The 15,532-nt window shown below is 44.4% G+C and overlaps 1 protein-coding gene across 1 annotated transcript in view; it reads right to left on the bottom strand.

Annotated features, from left to right (window-relative positions):
• atp11c (ATPase phospholipid transporting 11C (ATP11C blood group)) overlaps positions 1 to 15,532 on the bottom strand; it is a gene marked incomplete at its 3' end in the record, with an annotated part of 134,149 nt that overhangs the window by 7,061 nt on the left and 111,556 nt on the right. The window contains exons 14-27 of the mRNA XM_084331815.1: positions 11,035 to 11,243; positions 10,793 to 10,864; positions 10,549 to 10,622; positions 10,096 to 10,199; positions 9,269 to 9,450; positions 8,429 to 8,695; positions 6,825 to 6,996; positions 3,974 to 4,076; positions 3,731 to 3,876; positions 2,522 to 2,581; positions 1,711 to 1,838; positions 977 to 1,112; positions 827 to 892; positions 524 to 627 (exon numbers count right to left, since the gene is read on the bottom strand). Coding sequence (XP_084187941.1) covers positions 524 to 627; positions 827 to 892; positions 977 to 1,112; positions 1,711 to 1,838; positions 2,522 to 2,581; positions 3,731 to 3,876; positions 3,974 to 4,076; positions 6,825 to 6,996; positions 8,429 to 8,695; positions 9,269 to 9,450; positions 10,096 to 10,199; positions 10,549 to 10,622; positions 10,793 to 10,864; positions 11,035 to 11,243 — 1,823 coding nt within the window. The remainder of the gene's footprint in view (positions 1 to 523; positions 628 to 826; positions 893 to 976; positions 1,113 to 1,710; positions 1,839 to 2,521; positions 2,582 to 3,730; positions 3,877 to 3,973; positions 4,077 to 6,824; positions 6,997 to 8,428; positions 8,696 to 9,268; positions 9,451 to 10,095; positions 10,200 to 10,548; positions 10,623 to 10,792; positions 10,865 to 11,034; positions 11,244 to 15,532) is intronic.

Raw genomic sequence — 15,532 nt, 5'->3', positions numbered from 1 at the left:
GAGAGTGAGGGAGAGAGTGAGGAGTGAGTGAGTGAGTGAGTGAGTGAGTGAGTGAGTGAGTGAGTGAGTGAGTGAGTGAGTGAGTGAGTGAGTGAGTGAGTGAGTGAGTGAGTGAGTGAGTGAGAGAGAGAGAGAGAGAGAGAGAGAGAGAGAGAGAGACAAACGATTAGATGGTTTGGCAAGACTTGTGCTATTCCAACAATCTTGGGACAGTCAATATCTATAAAACATAGATAAGTATCCATAAGATAAGACACTTTTTGGACGTTGGTAAATTGACAAATTAGTGACTAACTTTGTGAGATCATAGAATTGTTGATACACACAAATTAGGCTTATTTAAATGTAGAACTTACAGCCCTGAACCAGAAATAGTATAATATCATAGTGTCCTAGTAGTTGCACTATTTACTGCCTCCTAAATGGATTTGTCTCTCTGGTATTCAGCTTGTTTAGTAGTAGCAGTATCAGTAACAGTAGCAGTAGTAAGTAGTAGTAGCAGCAGCTCTTTAGCTGCTCTTACCAGATGATCCCTCCCCAGAAGAAGCTAAAGAACACATAGAAGGCCAGGGAGCCCCAGATGACAAAGTGGTTGATCCAGGTCCAGTGTCTGGTGTCCAGAGCCAACTAGAACCACAAAGACAAAGAGGTATCTGGTGAATTACACGTCAAAACATCAAACAATGATGCTCCATAATCTGTTATGAGACCACTCAACCAGAGAAAAATATAAATCGGGACACTTGGGTCCAAAATGTATAATAAACCAATTCCTCTAATGACACAACATAGGTAAACATAAGGGGGGTGGGGGGGGGCACTATACCTTCAACGTGACTGTGAACACAAGGACGGTGAAGACTATCGTTCCATACGACCAGTTCCCAAACACCTGGAATTGAACAAGATAAATGAGAGGCTGTTTAAAGCAGTGCGTTGGCACTGCTGGGTGCGGGGGAAGATGCAGGGAACTCACCTGGCCGTTATCCTGCAGGGCCGGGTTGCTGAACAGGTAGCGCACACCAAAGAAGAAGAGCAGGCCATGGAAGACCCCCAGCACGGTCCAGTAGAAGAAGGGGCCCCAGCGTAACATGGCATTCTTGGCGTTCTCCCTGAGGAAAGATGTGAGAGAGAAAGAACACACAAGTCAGTGGTTTATGCTCATTGGGTCATTATTTCACGATTTCAGCTAGAAAAGCTGTTCGGCCTGGATGCAGGCCGGTCATTTATAGCAGCATTTATAGCAGCATGTATAGCAGCATGGTGACAGAATCACTAAATATTGCATCGGGCCCTACGTTAATGCAATGGCAACATCTGAAAAGGGATGTTAAAACATGACTACATAATCAAAGTTCACCATTGGACACACGTAGCCAGCCAACCCAAATACATGTGAATCATGTTACTGTAGATAGTTACTATACCTCTATACCAGGTGGGAAGGCCAATTGACCAATCTTAAATCCTGCCCTATTTTTACGATCCTCAAATCACAACTGTTGCTTTCCTCAGACAAATTAGTTTGCGACAGTTGTGATTGGAGGATGATGAGAAGAGGACAGAGTTTGAGATAGGTCAATTAGCCTATTGGCCGGTTTACTGAGGGAATCCCTAACGACGATTCAGTCATTACAGGAAGGAAAACATATCAAGAGTGTGTACAGAGCTTGGAAAGGGACCTCAGTACGAGAACCTCCCACTGCGTACCTGTAGAGGGTAGAATTGTCCAGCAGAACCTCCATACAGACGTGCTGCTCCAAGAGGCTGAAGGCCAAGATGGGCATAGAGGTGAAGCAGATGTTGTACATCGTCAGATAGGCTGCGTCGTACAGGGGCTGGGGAGGATGGGAGGAGCAGGGGGAGGAGGAGGAGCAGGAGCAGGAGGAGGAGGGGTGGGGTGGGGTAACCAGGGGTTAATTTCATGGAGAGGACACCACTCACGCACACCAATACAGACAAATTCATCCACACTAGTAGTGGATTTATTTGACTGTATTGGTTTCATTTGATACAGTATACACACAGACACAGACACACACAGATAGGCCTGTCAGGTGGGTGTGAGCTGAGGGACGTGTGACATGCAACCAGTCTAGTGTAGCAGCTGATGAAAAGGTAGAGATTTTAACGAGAAATGTGACACGCTGATCCTCTCCTGTGAGCTACAGCAGACGCACCAGAAGGATGAATAATGCAGTGTAGGACTGTCATGGTGAAAGAAAAGGTCTGTACATGTAAGTGAGCATGTGGGTGATACGTCTGTTTAAGAGATAAACTGTGAATGTTTATTTATCAGTGTATATATATATATGTATATGTATATATAATATATATAGTGTATATGTATCAGACTACATCCATTCCCAGAGCAGAGGTGGAGGATCAGTCAGAAGGGAGGAGGAGGAGGAAGGACCTTGGGAAGAGGTGGAGGTGGTACAGGAGGTGGTGTAGGCTGAGGACAATACTTTGGGTGTTTTCATGTTCAGAGCATCTTTGAACATCAGGGGGTCATACTCACTTGCTGTGAGTAGCCACAGAAGAACTGGTACAAAAACTGAGGTAAGATGAAGCAAAGGTTCTGGAAATAAAAGACAGGAGGGAGATGAATAAACAGCTGAAGGGGTTACAGCAGTGCTGGCTGATACACCCAACATCACAATATTTTACTTAGTTTTGATGGTATATTGGTATTAGATGGTATCGTTTTCCAGTACAAATTACATGTGACATGCCATATCTACTTTTTCTGTATTTTTCTCCCATCCCAATTTAGTCGTTATGCCAATTCCCTTCCCTCCCTTCCCTCCCTTCCTGGTCGTTGCGCGCATTTGCCCCCCCACTTGCCTGTCTAGGGAGGGTTGATAGATACTATCACATGTTCCCTCCGATACATGTGGAGTCAGCCAGACGCTTCTTTTCACCTGACAGCGAGGACTCTCACTGGTGGAGCGTAACGCGTGGGAGGCTCACACTACTTCCCCCAGTTCCCTTCCTCGCTGAGCAGGCGCCCTGACCGACCTGTAGGACTCGCTGTTTACAACGACCAGGATACACACCCCACCGGCTTCCCACCGGCTTCCCACCCGCTAACACTGCCAATTGGTTAGTATGGAAGACCGACCAAGCCGGAGGTACCGCTGACAGCTGGATTCGATACCAGTGTCTCTGCGGTGGTAGGCAGGCGCTTAGTCCGCTGTGCTACCCAGCCACCCTGACATGCCATATTTCTGTTATGTCTTTTGTAATATTATTGATACAATCAATACAATTGTCATAGTGCCATTTAATTCAAAATTAAAACATTTTATTTAACTTTTTTAAATGGCTGGGATACAAATACATACTGTACATACATACAAATATATACCTTTATGTGCATCCATGACGGTATACCTTCATATTCTGTGTACCTTCCAGCCCTAGATTATAGACATCAAATACATTTGCGGCTTCCTTTTGCATGCTTATGGTGGAGGCCTTCTTTGGCTCCGATGTTAATCTCAAAGAGCACAACAACCCGAGTTAAACCCGCCAAGCCGTTTAAGAGGGCTGATGACGTATCAATCGAAACACTCCCTCACATGATCCTCATATGTAGCCTGGGCGTGTAAAAACGGACTCAAAACCATATAACAACCATGACCCTGACGAGACCGAGATAAGCGGTGCACGCGGTGGGTCGAAGAAGACACAACAGTCCTCCGATCGTCTCGCCAGTGTCTCCTACCTTGTAGAAGAAGTATTGCACCAGGTGGGCGATGCGGACGTAGTAGAGGTGCCCGTGGGCCAGTAAGAGCTTCTTCAGGTGTTTGAGTTTGGGGATGGCGTAGTCGCTGTTCCGCACCGCCTGTCGCCCCTCTTTCCCCTTTATACCTGGGAACGCCAAGGACAGACAGTTACACTCGAAACTCTGGTGGGGGAAAATTACCTCTCACTCAACTTGCAGGACGAGCGGTGCGAGACGTCTTACCGATGCCAACGTGAGCCTCCAGGATCATACTGACATCGTTGGCCCCGTCCCCGATTGAGAGGGTGATGGGGGAGCCTTTGGAGGTCTTCACCATCTTAACTATCTGGAGGAACGATGAGGGGAGAACGTGAGCCAAGTCGTTTGAACGCAAAACTACACAGACATTGCAAAATGAAATTCAAGGACCTTCAAGTACTTTTCTAAGCACTATTTTCCATTTTAAAAGGGCATTTAAAAGGATACAATTCACTTTTAAATGCTGTTTTTTATTGAAAAGAAAATCAGATCCAATATTTATGGCTTAAAACCAATTTCCGACAATTAGTTACACTTTAAATGAATAAATTCCATTTCTTGGTTCAGAACAATTTTATCATGGATGAACAAAACTTTGATTGATTTGAATTTCAAGGAGCTTTTAAGCACCTTGTTAATAAATGGGCTGTTTTCAAGGAATTCCAGGCCTTGACTTCTTTTGGTAAAAAATCAAGCACTCTTTCGAGTCGACGGGGCTTTTTGCACCCGTGGGCGGAGGACAAAAGGATTTAGAATGTCTCAGAAATGCTCAGGAAGTCGCGCTTTTCAGAAATCTGTAAAAATAGAAAAATTACAATTTCGAGTGACATGTAATCTATATGTCTCCTTACTTGCTAAACGTAATACGACTTGTAAATACGTTTAATTCTTGCTAGATGGATGATTGTAATTATACTAAACACTTATAACGCATGCATCGACGAGGGTCTGGCCCCCCTGGTTCATGTTCATTGCTGGATTACGTTGGCAACACGATCGACATCAGTACTTGGAATGGCGATCAGATAATTGGAATATTCTTTTCGGGATAGATCCTGGTCAAGGTAATCAATATAGTATCAATATAGCGTTGATCCAAAAATTCCTTCATGCGATCGGGGCGTGTGTGTGTGGCGTGTTCCGTTGGTTGCGATCAAAGCACGGAGGGGCGGGAGGGGTGGGGTCATGCATCCATGATGAAACATAATACCGATAATCTAAATTTGATTTGAGAACAGTAGCTAGTCCAGGGAAGAAACGATAACGCTTTTACTAGAATACACGTTGCCGGCCATTACGCAGCATTTTGGAAATTACACCAGACCGCCCTGAAACTACACTCATATTCACAACGGTATAATACGGGAATGTATGGATGGAAAAATTATCAATGACAATCGACCATATTATTAGATCCATAGCTATAATATATAATATAGCTTTAGGCCTGCAAACACAGCCACGTTTCCCCATGTTAAAAGGCGTTGGCATTTCAACGGTAAGGTAAACAGCGACCTCTGGCGCTGAATGAGTTAAGGACCTTGTGCGAACCCTGTTTTCATCACATCCGTTTCCTCTGTAATAGTTTTGAGTGGCAGGAGGGACTTTCTGGAGTTTGTTGCAGATCCATCCCTATTGGTGGCAGTCGTGGCTCTAGTGTAGGTTGTAGCATTAAAACTGTTTATATTTGGATACTTCATTATTATTAAAGCACTGCATCTAAGCACTGGGCCTCTGCTTGTTTGTGCAATTGAGCTGGATTACAATGGTATGTTAACACATTAATTGCCAAAAACGAGTTTACTCGTTATTGGCTGCCATGAGTTGAGTGCCAACAACGAGTAAACTCGTTTTTATGATCGTTATTTCTTTTATTCGCTATTGGCATTCATCATTCATCCAGGAAGCCTCCGTGAGCCAGCTGGACCCTGTCTGATATTGCAATGCCTCAATAGCGCCGCCTGGTGGATTACACTCCACTCTAAACCGGAAGTGGCGCTCGGTGCATCAGGGAAAATCCTCCGGCAGAGATATCTTGTAACGTGGATCAATATACACACCTCGAGTGCATTGGATCACTTTCGAGATGCAAGAATCAATATGCTTTTTTATTGCGTCATACAAACGGAAAATGGATCTAGCAGATCGACATCAAATTGGATATTTTTTTCTCCAGACGCATCGGCCAGAGGTAAGAGGAATCCAACGTTATTTCCAGCTCGATTGTCCATTTATTTCATTGCAATCTGTCCGATCAACGTATGGTCTTACTAAAGAAAGCCGTTAGTGACAATCAAGGAATCATAAACGACCCCCACCCCCTTTCCTTCATGCATGATGGAGCATAATGTATAGCGATCATATACATTTGAAATTTTTATATAGCGTGTATAGGGACGAAACGCCAATCGATAATCTATAACGCACATTCTAGGAATTACTGCTATACAGTCTAAAAACATACTTATCTGTATATTCTCGACGGTACTAACACGAAAATGTATGAATGGAAAAATATAACGTTCCCACATCCGGAACGATAGATACCCGATGTTGAATGGGCCATAGTAATGTCGATATAGCTATAATATTTAAAAAGTTATAGCCCTGCAAAGAAGGTGAGCCACTCCATAGGCTTACAGCACTGGCAGAGAGTGGTAAAGATGGGCATACTGCATGGCACCCAATGTGTTAAAGGTGCTATAGATACAATTTCTATGTAGAGTAATCATTAAAAAAATTATAAATTTTCAAATGTTAATCAAAAAAGTTTGGTGGGTCCAGAATTAATGTTGTTGTTTACATGTTGCGTGTAGCCCCTCCCTACTGCCAAATCCCCCATGTGGAATGCACCCGATTGGATAAATGACATGCTGGTGCTCTAGTGTGACATCTAGTGGCTGAATGTTATCTAGAATGCCTTTAATTGTCAGATGTTATCTAGCTGTGATGGCAATGTTCCTACTGTGACCCACCACTGCTGAACGAAGGAGCAGAGGAAACACTGAGGAAGTATAAGTTAATAGTGACATCATGAGGCTCTCCCCTCCCTGACCTGGGCCTTCTGTAGAGGCGCCATGCGGCAGCAGAGGACCGCGGTGCAGTTCTGACAGATCTGCAGGAACAGGCTCTTGTAGCGGCTGGACTCCGTGGGGGAGTTCAGGACCATGGACAGAGTGGCTCCGTCGATGATGAAACCATAGTCCTGGTTGGCTGTAGACCAACTCCTAGGAAACAGGGAGATGGGTTTAGGTTTACTATTCAACTACAACCAGTACTAATAATCCAAATGGTGAACTTCTTGAAAATTTTACTTACGTTATTAATATTACATTATTAACTCTTTCCCTGCCTACAACGAGTATACTCGTTATAGCCCGCCAATCGAATAACGCCAACGAGTATACTCGTTATTGGATCGTTATTTCTTTTATTCGCTATTTCCAATCATAAATCATCCAGGTATGCTGTGGTACTGTGTGACAATGTGTCTGAGATCGCAACGGTCCGATACCGCCACCTGGTGGTATGCAGCCGATGTTGCACTCCATTTGTGTCTCTGTGCTCTGGCCGTGCGTCATTGAAAGTAATTTTTCGTGTAACGTGGATCAAGATCTTCACTCGATCGCATTGAATCGCGTTCGGGACGCCGGATTCATTATGCTGTTGGGGGTTATGGCGTGGGCCAAATGGACATACGATCTAGCAGATGGCAATCAAATAATTGGAATATTCTTTTTGGATTATCATCGGCCACAGGTAAGAGCAATTTAACGTCAATTTCAGCTTGGTTGTCCATTGTTTTCATAGCCATCGCCCTGATCAACGTATGCTGTTGTACTAACGAATGCCGTTATTGACAATCAATTAATCATAAACGACCCCCCCCCCCCTTTCATGCATGCATGATGGAACATAATATACTGATCTTATGCATTTGAATTTTTTATTGTAGCGTGTATAGGGACGAAATGCCAATGAATTAAGTATAATATGCGTCGCAGGCTATTACTAGGCTTCCAGGAATTACCCCAGACCACTCTAAACCCATACTTATATTCACCACGGTATAAAACGAGAATGTATGGATGGAAAAAATATTCCTTTTTCACATCTTGAACGATAGATACTCACTGTCAAATGGGCCATAGTATTGCATATATAGCTATAATATTTAAATAGTTATAGCCCTGCAAACAAGGTGAGCGACTCCCACCGTTTACAGCGATGGCGGTAGCTACTATAGGATGAGGCTAATACATGGCGTCCAATGAGTTAATAAAGATGAAGTGACATGAGTTTAAGCACCACTTTGAGAAAAATACTTTGAGCTTTCAATTCATAAATTAAAAGTGACACCAGCCCTCAGAAAAAGTTAAATAAAAGGTCTGCACACGTATCACGTGTGGGTGATATATCTAAGAGATAAACTGTGAATGTTTATTTATCAGTGCCGTTTACTGCAAGTCCAGCACTGTTTATTATATATATATATACTGTATAGATATCAGACTACATCCATTCCCAGAGCAGAGATGGAGGATCAGACAGAAGGGATGGGGAGGAAGGACCTCAGGTGGAGGAGGAGGTGTGGGCCGAGGACAATACTTTGGGTCTTTTCATGTTCAGAGCATCTTTGAACATCAGCACAGTGCTAACCTGGTGACCCCGGCCTTGGTGGGCGGAACATCCAGCACGGCCTTCCTGTGGTAGTCCAGCAGCAGCTCGTGCAGACGCTCCTCGCGCGTCCGTACTCCGTCCTCCAGGGTGCGCACCGTCAGCTCCAGCAGCTCTGTGTTCCTCTGGAACAGCCTGCAGGCGTAGCAGGTGGACTTGGCCGTCTCCATCTTATCCCCCGTCAGCACCCACACCTTCATGCCTGCCCCCTGCAGGGCCTCCATGGTCTCTGCAGCCTCCTCCTGAAGCCTGGGGGACAGCGAGAGAGAGCGAGAGAGAGCGATGTCATGTTGAAGGTGCACTATTCATTTGTCATTTTGGGATTGAAATATGAAGTGAAAAGGTTTTACTGAATGTTATCATAACTCAATAAATACACTGTCCTCAGAGGGAAATAGCTAGAACACGGTTTGAAGTGTTATTGACCTATTTCCTACTTACCAATGATGTTATCAAAAGAGAAAGAGGGTAAATATTGCTACAATGTTCAGCTACATTTTGACAGGGGGGGAGGGTCCCTTGACTTCTCATCTCAAGCTCTAAATGAAATTGAGCTCTTTGGAACCTAAAGACTCAGCAATACCAGATGTATGCTAGATAAAGATGCAAGATAAGACATATTTTATTATTATTATTATTATATTATTGTTAGTATTATTACAGTAAACAAAGGGCTGTAGCTCATTGAGGAAAAGTTGTATTTACACAAACATTCTCATGGAGGTTAAAGCTGGTATGACTACTCCTCTGAGTGAGTGAGTGAGAAGAAGGGGGAGGGGGGGCAACATGTGGCAGAGTCGGGTAACATGGCCAGGCACTCACCTGTCCTCCACCGCCGTAGCACCAACAAGGCTCATGCCGGTCTCCACCTCGTTGTAGACCGCTGTGAGCTTCTCCTCTCTGTCCTGCAGGGCCAGCCTGGCTTCATTCAGCCCCGCGTCAGCCTGGGCGTACTCCTCTGCACTGAGCAGCTTGTAGGCCACACACAGTGTCCGGTAGCCCTCCTGACAAGAGCCAAGCACACAGTTCCGTTACGACCACATGCAGTGAAACAACGTGTTGTCAACGGCGCAGTGGTCACAGACGGGTGTAAAAAGAAATGTGATAGTGGAAATCCAACCGAGTTGATAACAGAGTTAACCCTTGCACCGAAGAAGCATATAAGTCAGTTTTGAACTTTTTATTTGGACAGCCCATGTATTTGCAGTTGTTAAATCTATCCAAATCACTTGGGAGTGTGAATGTGATATATCACCAGAAAGTACTCTGCCTCTACCGTCTTTAATTATGAATGAACACAATACTCACTACTTACCATCTTTAGATAATAAAGTACTCAATTGATAAGCAATATCAATTGCAACGTAAGGACACAATTTTGTATCAGTCAATTTATAAAGCATACTGTGAACAGTGAAGACCATGATATAAGCTCATAATTGCATGTATTCATTTAATTAAGACTGAATTGGTGCCATCCGATCTGTGACCATTTCTACACTTTTAAAAAGTATTGAAATCTAATCAACCGCAGTAGTAATATTTCTTCCAATCGTTGAATTGATTCGTCACACTCCTAGTCTCACACACACAGATGTTAATGCACACTCGGCTAGCAGAGACAGAAGCAGGTGGGTGACGTGACCCACCGTAGCGTTACGCTCCACGTGCATGCGTATCCTCTCCACCTCCTCCTGTCTCACACGGGGGAAGATGGAGGAGTCTGCCCCCTTGCAGAAGAGGAGCGTTTCACCTGAGGCATCACGCACACAAACACATGAACACTCAAATATACAGTCAGGTCCAGAAATATTTGGACACCAACGCAATTTTCACCATTTTGTCTCTGTACACCACCAGAAAGGATTTGTAAATAATACCCTCAAATTGAAAGTTGAATTTGAGGGTATTTACAAATCACATCTTGATTGTATCATTTCAAGTCCATTGTGGTGATGTATAGAACCAACATTTAGAAAATTGTGTCAATGTCCAAATATTCATGGACCCGACTGTATGTACACAGAGAGCAGGGTCAGGGCTGAGGGTAACCACTAGACAAGCATCAACACAGTAAACTTGGCAGAAATCCAGTTGCTCACCTAATTTAGATCTGACTATTACACTCATTCGCCTTCGCACCGGGTCAAAGTTCAACACGTGAAGCAGCTCGTACCTTCGGGGAGAAATCAAGGAGTAGGAGATCAAACCAACATGAAACGCTTTGGTGAATACAGTATGCTCAATCAAATAGTTACACCTCATATAAGCAAAAAAATAATAATAATTATATATATATATATAAAAAATACAGTATATTCCATCTGTTTCCAAGTGGTGACTTACACTTCAACATCATTGTCCCTGTTCTGGATTTTCATGTTCTTGCTTTCCAAGCCCAAGAATGTGAACCCATACCTGCGGGGGGCGCCACAGTGTTAGGAATGAACATTTCACCACACCAAAAGCAAACCAGACCAAGCGTTTTACATATTCAACAGATTTCTCCGCTCAGTTAGCGACTGATGAGAAACGACAAAATCTGACTCGTGGGTTAAGTAAACTCTCTCAGGCGCCCGGCCTCTTACTTCATGGCACCCTTCACCAGAGCCACCTCGTCGGGCGAGGAAGCGATGAAGCCCCTCTGCTCCTCCGGTTGGACCACATGTCCGTCCAGCCCCAAGCCGTCCACCTGGTCCGCCAGCCCGTCGGCCTGGCTCTTCCCCTGGTGAGGGGACTCCTTCACCTGCACCGTGTGGCACAGACACAGGGCCCGCAGGAACAGCTCCTCCTTCTCCTGATCACAAGGCAATGCAGATCCATGTTAATGAAGCAATGGAATATTTGATAATCAGTCATATAAAAGCTACAGACCGTAAGGTTGCCCTATACAATTTACGTCTGTGTTAAGTGTAGCGACACTTTGAACATGGATTGCTCTTGAACAGACTAGTCCACAGTACACTAGTATGTGTGTGTGTGCTGCTGGTGGTCTGGGGAGGGTGTAGACTACCACATGCCTCCTCTGTCAGTCTGGGGAGGGTGTAGACTACCACATGCCTCCTCTGTCAGTCTGGGGAGGATGTAGACTACCACATGCCTCCTCTGTCAGTCTGGGGAGGATGTAGACTACCACATGCCTCCTCTGTCAGTCTGTGGAGGGTGTAGACTACCACATGCCTCCTCTGTCAGTCTGGGGAGGATGTAGATTACCACATGTCTCCTCTGTAAGTCTGGGGAGGGTGTAGACTACCACATGACTCCTCTGTAAGTCTGGGGAGGGTGTAGACTACCACATGACTCCTCTGTAAGTCTGGGGAGGGTGTAGACTACCACATGACTCCTCTGTAAGTCTGGGGAGGATGTAGACTACCACATGACTCCTCTGTAAGTCTGGGGAGGGTGTAGACTACCACATGACTCCTCTGTAAGTCTGGGGAGGGTGTAGACTACCACATGACTCCTCTGTCAGTCTGGGGAGGATGTAGACTACCACATGTCTCCTCTGTAAGTCTGGGGAGGGTGTAGACTACCACATGACTCCTCTGTAAGTCTGGGGAGGGTGTAGACTACCACATGACTCCTCTGTAAGTCTGGGGAGGGTGTAGACTACCACATGACTCCTCTGTAAGTCTGGGGAGGATGTAGACTACCACATGACTCCTCTGTAAGTCTGGGGAGGGTGTAGACTACCACATGACTCCTCTGTAAGTCTGGGGAGGGTGTAGACTACCACATGACTCCTCTGTCAGTCTGGGGAGGATGTAGACTACCACATGTCTCCTCTGTAAGTCTGGGGAGGGTGTAGACTACCACATGACTTCTCTGTAAGTCTGGGGAGGGTGTAGACTACCACATGACTCCTCTGTAAGTCTGGGGAGGGTGTAGACTACCACATGACTCCTCTGTAAGTCTGGGGAGGATGTAGACTACCACATGCCTCCTCTGTCAGTCTGGGGAGGATGTAGACTACCACATGACTCCTCTGTCATGTGGTCATAAACTGCTCTCATAAACTGCTCTCATAAACTGATTCAGTCTTTGAATCTCTTGTAAACGAACAACTGAAAAAGTTTCTAACTGACCATAATATTCTTAACAAGTCTCAGTCAGGCTTCAGATCAGGCCATAGTACTACTTCAGCGACTATGCTAGTCTCAAATGACATAATTGAAGCACTGGACAAGAAAAAACACTGTGCAGCATTGTTTGTTGATCTGTCTAAAGCTTTTGATTCTGTGGATCATGCATTGCTACTGCAAAGGCTTGGCTGCATAGGTCTTGGTAAAATGGCTTTGAGCTGGTTTAAAAACTATCTATCTGAAAGAACTCAGTGTGTTTCAGTAGAAGATTATACCTCAGCTGCTCTTACTGTAAACAAAGGTGTTCCACAAGGTTCTATTTTGGCCCCTGTCTTATTTTCCATCTTTATAAATGAACTAGGAAATGGGATAAACCCAGCACGTTTTCATTTATACGCCGATGATACAGTTGTTTACACAGTGGCTTCCTCTTTAACTCAGGCCATAGAGCTTCTACAGGATGCTTTTAATACACTACAACACTCCTTGCTAAGGCTAAGACTGGTCCTTAATGCAAAAAAGACCAAGTACATGACCTTCTCTCGCTCTCGAGCTAATACAGCTGTCCCCCCGATTCTGACACTGGAAGGGACATGCCTTGACAAAGTAGCATCCTATAAATATCTGGGCATATGGATTGATGAAAAGATGGCCTTTGATGTTCATATTGGGAACCTACTGAGAAAACTTAGACCTAAACTGGGCTTTTTCTTCCGGTTAAAGAAATGTTTCCCGTCTGAAGCCAGGAAGAGAATTGTGCAGAGTTCCTTTCTGCCTGTATTAGACTATGGCGATGTAATCTATATGCATGCTCCTTCCTCCCTGCTTAAAAAGCTGGATTCTGCGTACCATACTGCCATACGTTTTGTAACAGGTGCAGGCTCTCGCACCCACCACTGCACTTTGTATCAGTCATTAGGATGGTCCTCTCTGTACCAAAGAAGACAATCACACATGTTGATTTTTATCCTTAAGTCATTGCTAGGTAAGCTGCCCTTATATATCTCCAGACTTCTGTCCTTTTATACTTGCTTTTTTAATACCAGACGAGCAGCAAATGGGATACTGTTAAATGTTCCTTTGATGCAGTCAGAGCTTGGTAAAGCTGCATTCTCCCACTATGCTCCCTTTTTATGGAATACGCTGCAAGTGAAACTTTGTCTACAGGCACTTCCTACTGTGAATGCTTTTAAAGGTATGCTACGATTAGCCCTTTATGAAACATGTAACTGTTTTACCTGATGCTATTGTTGATGTGATTATGCTCCTTGCCACTGCACAAATGACCCTCTGTATTTATATTTGAATTGTATGTTTTTTGTTTAATGCCCTGTTTTATGTTGAAACTTGTTGTGTGCTGTGTTGGTCAGGACTCCCTGGAAGAAGAGATCTTGTATCTCAATGGGACATTCCTGGATAAATAAAGGATAAATAAAAATAAAAAAAAGGGTTCCTATTCACAGAATGGCTTTCTGTCTACAGCCTGCCGGCTGTGGAACTCTCTGCCCAGGGCCATCCAAAACTCCCCCACTATTGCTGTCTTCAAGAGGGGTGTGAAGCGACATCTGCAACAATAGGTTGCAGAGGGTGCTTGGCCACCACTCTTGAAGAACAGGAACATGACATGCTGTAATGAGGCTCTTTCAGAAAATTGTGTTGTCTATTTTATCTAGTATCTATCTTATCTTCTTAACCCTTTCTTTGTGATTTATTGTATTCTTCTTGGGACCATGTTGGAAACAAGTCGACAGACTTTCACATGTTATCCTTGTACCCCTTGTTTTTATACTATTGTATAAATTGTATGTACTAAAAAAAAAAAAAAAAAATCAAATAAAAAAATCAAATTCTGTCAGTCTGGGGAGGGTGTAGACTACCACATGACTCCTCTGTCAGTCTGGGGAGGGTGTAGACTACCACATGACTCCTGTCAGGCTGGGGAGGATGTAGACTACCACATAACTCATCGGTCAGTCTGGGGAGGGTGTAGACTACCACATGACTCCTCTGTCAGTCTGGGGAGGGTGTAGACTACCACATAACTCATCGGTCAGTCTGGGGAGGGTGTAGACTACCACATGACTCCTCTGTCAGTCTGGGGAGGGTGTAGACTACCACATAACTCCTCTGTCAGTCTGGGGAGGGTGTAGACTACCACAGGCCTCCTCCGATACATGTGGAGTTGCCAGCCGCTTCTTTTCAGCTGACAGCGAGTTTGACTGGGAAAGCATAACGCGTGCAAAGGTTCACGCCGTCTCCCCCACATTCCTAGCTGGGATTGCTTTCCATGACTGGGCTGATTGTTTCCAAATACAGTAGCTAAGCCATAAACAGTTAAGATAAAGACATAGGTTTATGACTGGGTTTAACTTCTTATCAGTTAAGGTGTTGAACTGTCACAGCTCGTTATCAGGTGGCTGGGAGTGTGTCCCTGTCAAGTTCACGACCCACAACCGCCCTCCCCTTGTCTCCATGACACTTCACCAGAAAACAATGGTCCTCATTCTCAAACATGTTCGTAAGTACCTTTGTAAATATCTTGGTATTTGTTTGTAAGTTTGTACTAACAAATTTACAAAAATCCTCCTCAGGATTCCTGAATGCGTTAAGCGGTCTCCGTAATCATCACAACTGGGTTCTTCCCATGAATGAAAAACATCACTCATTCTTAAACTGGAAGCGCATTCTCGTTAGGGATGCACCTGGGAAATTCTTGGCCAAAACCAATACCGAAAATAGGAAACAGTTGGCCGAAAACCGAATGAATGTGCTCTCTTGACTTTGGCACAGTAGACGCGCGACGTGTATTCTCGAGAATGATAATAATAATGCTATTCAGATTATATTATCAACGACAGACAGTGTCAATGTGAGAAACACAATCCCCCCCCTATTAAGTTAACGGGCATATAGTAAATAAGGATATAAAGCATGTTAAAGACGCATTTATTGGACGCGTTGCGCGCTGAGTTTACATAGAAACAGCGCGACACATAGAAACAGC

The sequence above is a fragment of the Notolepis coatsorum genome (genome assembly GCF_963971535.1).
Source record: "Notolepis coatsorum genome assembly, chromosome: 16".
NCBI classification, from domain to species: domain Eukaryota; kingdom Metazoa; phylum Chordata; class Actinopteri; order Aulopiformes; family Paralepididae; genus Notolepis; species Notolepis coatsorum.
The sequence above is the reverse complement of the archived record's forward strand: the minus strand, read 5'-3'. Positions and strand labels throughout refer to the sequence as shown.